The sequence below is a fragment of the Lactuca sativa genome, chromosome 5 (genome assembly GCF_002870075.4).
Source record: "Lactuca sativa cultivar Salinas chromosome 5, Lsat_Salinas_v11, whole genome shotgun sequence".
NCBI classification, from domain to species: Eukaryota; Viridiplantae; Streptophyta; class Magnoliopsida; order Asterales; family Asteraceae; genus Lactuca; species Lactuca sativa.
In genome coordinates this window covers 97,062,995-97,073,473 of record NC_056627.2, presented here as the reverse complement: position 1 = coordinate 97,073,473, position 10,479 = coordinate 97,062,995, and the positions used below count along the sequence as shown (strand labels likewise).

At 33.4% G+C, this 10,479-nt stretch overlaps 1 protein-coding gene across 1 annotated transcript; it reads right to left on the bottom strand.

Annotated features, from left to right (window-relative positions):
* Positions 1-2,198: 2,198 nt before the first annotated feature.
* On the bottom strand, positions 2,199-6,271 carry LOC111880188 (uncharacterized). The gene is made up of 8 exons (XM_023876594.3): positions 5,940-6,271; positions 4,704-5,231; positions 4,068-4,133; positions 3,817-3,983; positions 3,456-3,631; positions 3,017-3,390; positions 2,829-2,933; positions 2,199-2,754 (listed from the first exon to the last, which is right to left on the bottom strand). The coding sequence occupies exons 1-8, from the start codon at positions 6,066-6,068 to the stop codon at positions 2,461-2,463; spliced, it is 1,839 nt and encodes a 612-aa protein (XP_023732362.1). The 5' UTR covers positions 6,069-6,271; the 3' UTR covers positions 2,199-2,460.
* Positions 6,272-10,479: the final 4,208 nt, after the last annotated feature.

Sequence of the window (10,479 nt, the reverse complement as noted above, 5' to 3'; positions counted from 1 at the left end):
GGGCAGGCGTGTACTTGCCGAGTCACCCTAGAGCACTCGGTGAGTCCGGTCAATGCTGACCGTTGACTTTGTTGACTATTTCGGTGTAGTCAGTGGTGGGACTTATGAGTCACTAACGAGGTAAATTGTTCTCTTACCCTTCTTAGAGGATTTATAGAGAGGGGCTGGCCTTTAGAAGTTGTATTAATTAGAGTGACTATTTTGTGAATAGGCAAAGGCTAGTAAAGTATTTCAGAGTTCGAGGTTTACCGAGTTACCCGAGGTGAGTCTTCTCACTATACTTTACCTGGAGTGGTAATTAAAGTTATGAGATAGAGTATTTGTATGTTCTTGCATGATGTAATTTCTATGTGCTATATACTATGTATGTTACAGAGTTTACAGAGTTAGGACCGGAAGGTCCACAGAGTTAGGGCCAGAGGGCCCACGGAGTTATGGGGCTGGAGGGTCCCACTAAGACACATTGAACAGAGGGTCAAACAGAGTTATAGCCTTGAGTGGCTAATATGTACTGTGTGTGGTATTTTGGGAAACTCACTAAGCATTTATGCTTACAGTGTTGTGTTATGTGTTTCAGGTACCAGTGAGGATCACGGGAAGACGCCAGCTTGATCGTTACACACATGAGGAGTTTTTATATTTTGATCTTGGAATGTGATGTTATGTTTTGACTGTGTGATACAATGGTGTTTTTATAACAATTATGAATGAAAATGTGTTTTAGAAAATGTGAAAAATTATTTTAAAAATTTGGGTGTTACATCAAGAATCGATTTTGTATATTGTTTCATAATGTACTTATTCATGTTTTCTTCTTATTTATGCATTCTTAAAAGTTTTCATAAACTGTTATTCTAACAGAATGTCATTATAACAAAATTTAATACTAATATAATCTCATTCTGTCAGAATAAAATAAGTTATAATCGGTTATGATTATAAATTAAATTAGAATTGAAATTTAATTAATTTAAAAAAAAAAAATCAGAATTATCCCTTTAATATCGAAAATTTCCTTTTTAATGTAGTTAATTGTCTAAAATAATCTTTTAATTAAATTTGAGTGATTATATGGTGCATGTTACCCTAATATAATATCGTAGACTCTTAGATCATAACCATTGATTTTAATCATCTATTTGTGCAAAATTGTATCTACGGGCACACAATAGATGTAAGAAACAAAATAGTCTAGTCCTATATATATATATATATATATATATATATATATATATATATATATATATATATATATATATGGTGTGATTCAATAAAAAACCATAATTAACTAATGAATCAAAGAACCAATCTTTTTTCAACATTTAGATCTTGTTTTTATATAAAAAAAAACTAAAAATATAGAAATTCATTATTTTTATCATTTTTTCAATGACATTAAATTTGATAAAAAAATCGTCAAATTCACAATGTGAATATGTATAGATTCATAGTACGAATATGTGCAGATTCACAGTGAATCTGAATTTATACGGTGAACTCGAAAAATATATAATTTTCTTTAGCATTTATAGTATAAAATTATTAATTTAGATATTTTTAGGTTTTTTTCAATAAACAGTAATCTTTAAAACTTAAAATAAAATTGACTCATTGGAAAACCAATAATTATGGTTCTCTATTAATTTTTTTTTTCTCTCTCTCTCTCTCTGTGTGTGTATATATATATATATATATATATATATATATATATATATATATATATATATAACCTCTGAGAACCACAGTTATAAAATTAATTAAATTTTATATTAAAAAATTAAAATTATTAATCAATTATTTTAAATAAATTATTATTACTTAAAAGGTATTTTTAAGTTATATAAATTTATATATATATAACCTCTGAGAACCACAGTTATAAAATTAATTAAACTTTATATTAAAAGATTAAAATTATTAATCAATTATTTTAAATAAATTATTATTACTTAAAAGGTATTTTTTAGTTATATAAATTTATAATCGTTGATTTAAATAAATACGTGAAGTTTGAAAGAATTTATTTATTTAATAAATTACATAAATTACTTAAAATATATATGTTTAGACCCATAAAAAAAACTATATGTAATAATTATACTATAATTGGTGTTTACACCAAAAAAACTCTCCATCGCTAGTCACAAGAGGATATTCGGAAAATATAATATGGTTCATAGAAACTGCATTTGGTTGGATAGTCTAACAACGAAAATCATTAAAATTAAGATTAAATCAAGGAAATTGACGTATATTTTGGGTACCGCTTATATACTACGATTTCCAAAAGAGCCAAAAATGAAAAAGAATAAACAATTAAATATCTCAAATCGTGTGAAAAAAAAAAAACTATTAGAAGATATTACACAGGAAATACAAAATCTAGGCTAGCGGGCTTTTATCCAAAATATACAAAAAGGGAGAGACGTATACGAGGATCATCTCCATATCTCCATTGATCTAAGAGCCACCATGCCCGCTCCCTGGACCACCCAGTGTGAGAACCACGCCATGCAGTTCATTTTGAACCTTCGCTTGTTCTCTCCCTAATGATAGAGCCGGAGCTGATCTAAACACAGGCGATGGTCTTCGGACATGATGATCTTGGAGGTAGCTATGATGACTGGGTTCCGGTGCCTGGTTTGAGTGCCTGATGAAAGCCCGGTTTATATGTAGGTTTCTTTGAGCCATATGGCTTGTGGGTGACCTACGATTATGACCCCGAAAAGCTCCTCTTGAAACAACATCAGGCCCCTGGTTGACACGATCTTTTAGTTGTTATTACTGAGAAACAACGACAAGACAATGAAACTGGTTAGGAAGCTTACCGGAGGGAACAAGACCCCTCTAAAGATTCGACCATTGACTGTTGCAGTCATCAAGTAACCTGAGTCGAATGCTCCATCAACTTTACCATGAACATCTGCACCAATCTGAGATTCAAACGGACTAATTAATTAAACAGTTTAAATCTCATATACGAAACTTGCAAAGGCTTGGAGACAAGTGTCATTACCAGGTTTTGAACACTCAACGGCTCAATGTTTTTATGTTCTGTGCGAGTTGCATGGCTATTCTGATGGTGCTTATGGTGATGGGATTGCTCTTGAATGAATTGTGGATCTTGTGGAGTTCGACTGAAGATCGAGATAGGGTTAGATTGAGTGCCCGGGATTTGCTTCACACTTCCTGAACTTTGATGTTGAGTTTTAAACAATGGTAAAGCTTGAGCGGCTGTGTTAGAAGATTGCTTAACAAGTGCTCGTTCTTGATCTGAGTGAGATGGCGAAGAATGTTGTGAAAGGGAAAGTGAATGTTCTTCTGGTTCTGATTCTATTGATTCACAAGCTTTTGAATTCGACATCCTTCTTCTTTTTGTGTGCATTGGATCTTAAAATACACAAAAGTCAGATGATAAAATATATAGTCTTTTGATAACTTTTCATAAATCAAACCTGAAATGTTTGACTGTTTCGTGAGAGTTTGATGATCATGAAAAAAGTTTCGCTTTTCTTGGTTGCATTGGCTTCCAAACATCGTGCACCCACAACTGTTATACCTGTCGTTTGGATGGTCTGAGCCAAGATGCAAAATGAGTAGCTCGTTTAGAGGTCGCTCGTCCTCACCACATCTGTAAGTTTAGAGTAAACATATAGTAATGAAACGTTATACATTGAAACGTGAAACGTCATTGCATAAACACACTTTTAACCCTAAAAACAAATACAAAAGTCTCTGAATCTTAGGCTTGATTGTACACGCATGTGCCAAACTTATATAAAGTTAAATCCATATTCAAGAATCATGAATACATACCCTCCGTAAATGGCTATGTCAGAATCCGCAACAATAGCAGTGTGAGAAAAACGCCCTTGTGGCTGTTGGCCATGTACCTCTAGCCGAATCCACAAACTATTTATTGTATCAAGCACCCAAACATCGTTATAGTATTGCTTGTCACCAACACCACCAATCATGTAAATCTGTAAGTTTTCATCAACAATTCAAAATATAGTCAATTCCCTCTCGATTGCCAATCTATCGACATACATTCGATAAATACTCACCTTTGTCCCAATAGTCACAGCAGCATGTCCTGCTCGAAATCCCGGTGATGGTCCATGAACAACAAACTAAATTATTCATGCAAAAATACACTTTAGCTTACATTTTTACAAAGATTGTATTTGTTATACAGGACAAAACTAAACTAGACACGTTTCTTAGGGTGCGTTTGGTTGTGAAAAACTGTTTTTATTTCTTAAGAAAATGTTTTCAGAAAATAGAGTTGAATTTTAATTTTCAGTTTTTAATGAAAACGCGTTTGGTTGGAAACCGTGGACTTTTCATTTTTCATCTTAGAGATTTGAAACACTGTAAAACTCACTTTTCTAACTTACATAAAATTTGGAAAACTAAAAATTTTCATTTTCTTAGAAAACTTTAAAAAACTAAACAAACAAAATGCGTTTTCAAAATTTCCGTTTTTCTTGAAAAAATTTCCTAGAAAATTAGAAAATTTTTCACAACCAAAAGCACCCTTAGAGATTTATTAAGTGACGAGTATGGGGACAAAAATTATGAACGTTTTATATTAGTCTCTATCCAAAGCATACATAAGTAGTATCTGGTTTGTTATGTCATGTCATGTCTAACATAACACACAATGCCTAATAAAGACCTATAGATGCAACTCATATTACCCTTGACCAAATCGATGTCTCGACATTGAAAACACCAATGTCACCACGATAACGGTCCCCACAATCACCTCCATAGATAAAGATTTTGTTGCCTACCGAAACCGCACTGTGACTGTCCCTAGGCACGGGGACATCACCCTTGGTGTCAGGTCGACTCCACCTCATTGTTTTAAGGTCCAAAATATGCAAATCATTCAAGTAATTTGCATCACCTTCACCACTTCCACCAAATACCACCATGCAGTTATGGTTAACCATGGTAGCAGTGTGACTTTCCCGAGGTGTAGGAGCAACCCCTTTACAATCGGGTCGAGTCCATTCACGGGTTTGGAGATCCAAAATGTGAACATCGTTAACTTTTCTGCAGCCATTGGTTCCACCGAAGATAACCATCATGTGGCCTACGATGACTGCACTGTGACTGTCCCTAGGACCCGGCCCGACTCCTTTGGTTGCTAGATTGGTCCAAGCCATCGTTTCAAGGTTTAGCAAAAGTACGTCGCTGAAATGTAGGCCTCCACAACATCCCTAGAATGGAAAATTGCAAGCATTAGTTACAAACTTTACTACCTTTATATTTTTCGGTATTATAAACATGCAACATTTCCATTTTTAGGAAGATTCCATAACAGTTTGCTTAGTTTTATCTTGTTAAAATAAATTAACTTCAAATATTTAATGGTATCGAGTTATAACACCTAATTACACGTGCAATCGAATACCTAAAATACCGTAATATACTTGTTCCATATGAAGATTAACCTTTCGGTCGTTATGAAAAATTAATGTCATCGGTTACTCCGAGCTTTAGCCCAGATAAATAAAAATGGCCATATGACTCGTTCAAATAGTTGAAAGTTAAAACGAAACGAAGTTAATTTGAATTTTAGCCTTTTGTATAGCATAATTAATTACCTAAGTCCACAACAGTAGACAAAAGTGTTTTGCCCCAAATAGATAAAAAAAGTAGTTACTGAACTAGGTTTGTTCAAGTTCTCTGAGACTTTCAGAGCTTCTGAATTCGAACCTCATACAGCCTACTAACCCCTATTAATCACCAAAGACTTTCAAACAACAGTCATATATGAAAATGGCAAAGAAGCAAAAGCAAGATTATGAAGTATAACTTGTTATTGCCCCATTTGAATTTATACATATAAACTGATGAAGCAAACAGACATGGAAAAATATATCCACACACACAGATATAGTAAGTGAGGGGGGAGATATGCATACACCAAAGATATAGAGGAAGCCATTAGAGAAGCAAGCAGAATGCCCCCATCGTTCAGAAGGGTTAAAGCCGGTGAATCTTGGGTGCAACCACGTTGCTTTCTTGACATCGCCATTTCCCAAAGACCCCATAAGTCTTGTTTTGTGAGTTTTTACACACACAAGCGGTGTTTTTATGCGTTCTTAGTACACACAGTGAAGGTGTAAGTTATGAAAGAGTGATATGAAAGAGAGATGATCAACTATGAGTAGTATCTAATGTTTGAATGGAGAGAAAGAGAGACATGAAAAGATGGGAGCTTTCAAGTCGACATCAGTGTCTCACCAATAAATATACTGCAACACACATATGGGTTTTGAGGTAAGAATAGTTCTTGTCAAACTTATGGTGTTTTCCAGTCACTTTATTAATTCCTTTTAATTTTTCTTTTTGAAATAAAATAATAAAATTTAACTAATGTATGTATAAATAAGTTTATGCGTGCCATTCTTTATAGATGAAGAATCAAATTGATTTAATCATAAGATTTAATTAAAAGAAAAAACGGATTAAATTTATCAAATGTGAATTTATAGTTTTGAAGTTTCGACACTAATATCTTGTAAGATATACAAAGAGTTTAAAATTACACTTCCAAAATATTCCTTTAAAAAAATAAAGTAGAAAACTCCAACATAGACTTAACGGAATACAAAGACCGCACAGTGCGGTTTGCTGATGTATACATTTCATCGTACTAGGGAACATCACATTTTTATAAAGACTGTACAGTGCGGTTTGCGGTTTGCTAATGTGTACCTTTTAACGCACCGGACAACACCACAACATGGGTGAGGTTTAAACGAAAGATTTTTCCATACGGGGTAGCTTTCTAATATTCTTTCTCTTTTTCTGATTGGTCAATGCAAAAAATGTTTTTTTTTTCTTATTAAGTTTTTATTAAATTATATATATTAAAAATTTATAAAAAATATATTAAAATTTAATTTTTTTAATTCTCTACAAAAAAATATAATATTTATATAAAATTTATTTTAAAAATAAAATAAAAAAATAAGATGAAATGAATTGAAAAATGCTCATTTCCTGAGTTATCAAAAGTGAAAGGATAGGGACCAAAATTGAGATGCCCTAAAAAAAAGAAATAAAGGTAAAAGATAAGTACATCATCCCGTCTAAATCGCTCTCATTTATATATTAATCTTTTTATATTAACAATTTAATAAAATTGATAAATTCTTACTAATTCACTCTCATATATATATATATATATATATATATATATATATATATATATATATATATATATATATATATATATATATATATATATATATATATATATATATATATATATATATTAAGAACCAATTTTATTAAATAAAAAAGTAAATTTTAAATACATGATTGAAAAAAACTAAATATATAATAATCAATGATAGTTTATTAAAATGTAATTAAAATATTTAATAATTTGAACCAAATTTGATTGATTTTATTAAAATTTCAATAAAGTCCTTCTAAAAGAACTTTAAAATAAATATAAATCCAATTTATAAAATAAAATACATAATTCATAAATATCAAAATTGACTCAATAATTTTATAACTATAAAAATCTAATCAAGAAAATACAATTGATTAACATCTTGTATATAACATTTTATTAGTTTATTTGAAAACGCTAGAAAGAAATTATATTATCTTGTATATGATAAAAACTCATCATTTATAACATCTCCAACCGATCTATCATTTTGTATAGAACACCACTATCATTTGATATTTCACCATTTGGCATTTTACTAGTTATTTATTTTCATTTACATTCATCATTTGATAATTCACCATTGAAATTTTCCCTTATGTTTTTTATATAATATTTTAACTTCATTTCACATCATAATAGAAGCTAATGTAACATCCCAAAAACACTAATAATATTTTCATTTTAAAAGAAACATCAAAACCATACTTCATGTTTTTGAAAGCCAATCAGAATATAGTCTAACAAAGTCATCATAGTCAAATAATGATTGATATAGAAATCATAAGGGATGTTGTGCAATCATGCCGGACCCTTCCCTATGAAACTAGAAGTATCTGAAAATATTTTAAACCACAAAACCATAAGCACAAAGCCTATTAAGTTCCAAAAAATACTTCATATCATACATCCATTGCCATGAGCTTCCCCCATGGTTTTGCATAGAAGTGCATAGGCTACCCACATGGTATTTCATACAATGGTCATGGGCTGCCCCATGGACTTCACTTGTAGTATCTTGGCTACCCTAAAGTCTTAAACACAAGTGTCATAGGCTACCCCCACAGTGTTTCATACAAATGACACGGGGTATCACAAAGACAACTAGCATCCCACATAACACAATCTAGTAGGTCGGCATTGGTGCCTTCGACCCATGAATACAATGGGAAGACTCACCTCGCAAATGCAGTCAATAGTCAACGGCTTACACCAACAGGAAATATGTGCTACACGCCACCTATATAACCACACAATATAAATCCTTACTCTAGCCATCAACTACAAATTTCACCATAAGTCAAGTAGGTCAAAGGTCAACAGCCAAAGTTAGGGTCAAAACTGCTAACAGGAAAAACTAACAGTGTGGTCTTCCATTGGTCACGTTGTGGGCACAAGGCGACAAAACAGTTGACTAATCCCCCAGTCGTCACGTCGTGGCAACCCAAGGTCACACCGTGGGAACTGGTCTGAATAGCTTAATCAGATCCAACTGTGTTCTGTTTATTTCCATGGGCTCCAAAGCCCAAATCTGATCCTTCCCAAGGTCTTAATGAATAAAGTTTGCAACTTTGTGCATTAAGACATCTCAATAAGACAAGATCTCTAAACCTAGTTCCTTAAAGGATTTTAAGAAACAAGACCTAGCCATTAAGCCCTTAATGGCAAAATAACTCTTCCAAACTTTCTAAAAGGTTTTCCTCCACCCAATGGATCATAAAGATTAGTGCTTTATAGGCATGCATGTCTAATACATGTCTCTACCATTTTAAGTCAAAAATGTGGATAACATGGAATCAAACTCATGCATAATTTCCAAACCACAATAGGCTCCTAGATCGATGAGATATAATGTTCTTGGGATTCATAGAAATCATAAAGTTGCAAACTTTATCTCATTGCCTCACTCAAAATCCACCAAACTACAAATCTAACAAGTATGATCTTCAAATCAACTTACAAAAAGCAAATTAAAGTGTTTCCAAAGTGTTAGATGATGATATAAACTCCCCAAAATCGCCCAGTGCAGTTCCAAGTCGAAGTTGTGTTTGCATATGCCAGAAGAACAACATAAATCGGAAGTTAAGAATTTGAATTGCAATCAGATCACGTTACACGGCCCGTGTAACACATGCCTTGCCATTACATGGCCGTGTAATGATCCTGATGTGCTGAAAGACTTCCAAAACACGACCCGTGTAACACATTCCTTGTCAAAGTATGGGCCGTGTAATGAACTGCAAAATAGCCAATCTCCAATTTTCTTCATTTCTTCAATTTAGCTCCAAAACTTTCAAAATTTCACCGAGATCTTCCCTTGACCATCCTAAGCATGCTCCAATCTTCAAATGACCCTGAAACATCCACAAAAAATGGTGAAATATCAATAAATCCTCGATAATGTCCTTAAATGCAAAATGAATGAATATTACACTAAAAATGCAATGCAATGCTATAAATAGACATGAAATTAGATTATGAAAAGGTGCAATTTAAGCACATAACAATATAATTCAGGCGTTCATCAACCTGAATGTCATCCAAAGGAACCACTACAGACTCATCCGTCAAAAAATTTTGTAGTTGAGAGACATGAAAAGTGTTATGGATCTAGCTAATCCCGTAAGGCAGATCCTGTCGATACGCCACCTTACACACCCGAGAAATAATATTGAAGGGACCAAATACCTAGGGAACAACTTTCCCCGCTTCCTAAACCGGATGACACCTTTCCAATGTGACACATTTTGTAGCATAAGATCTACCTTACAACCTGAAACTCAAGGTCTGACAGTTGTTAGACTGCATAACTCTATTGGCGATTATGCGTGATTCGCATCCTTAGTACTCCCCATGACCCAATATCCGGCCCCACCCTAATAAACCGGGGTCCGACACTTCCTCCCATGCAACATCTCAAAAGGTGGTCGATCGATACTAGCATGATAAGTGTTATCATAGGATTACCCCGCCAAAGGAAGGTAAGTGCCCCAACTCTCGCCAAAATCTAACACACATGCCATGACCATATTCTCGAGCGTCTGAATAGTTCACTTACTTTGTTAATCGGTCTGGGTGGTATGTTGTGCTGAAATGCAACTACATACCCAACTCGTCATGAAACTTCCTCTAAAATATGGTGGTGAAATGGACGTCGCGGTCAAAGACCACAGAAACTATAACCCCGTGATGAACAACCACCTCCCTGATGTAGATGTCAGCCAACTTCTTGGGAGAAATACTTTCAAAAATGGGTGTAAAATGTGCACTCTTGG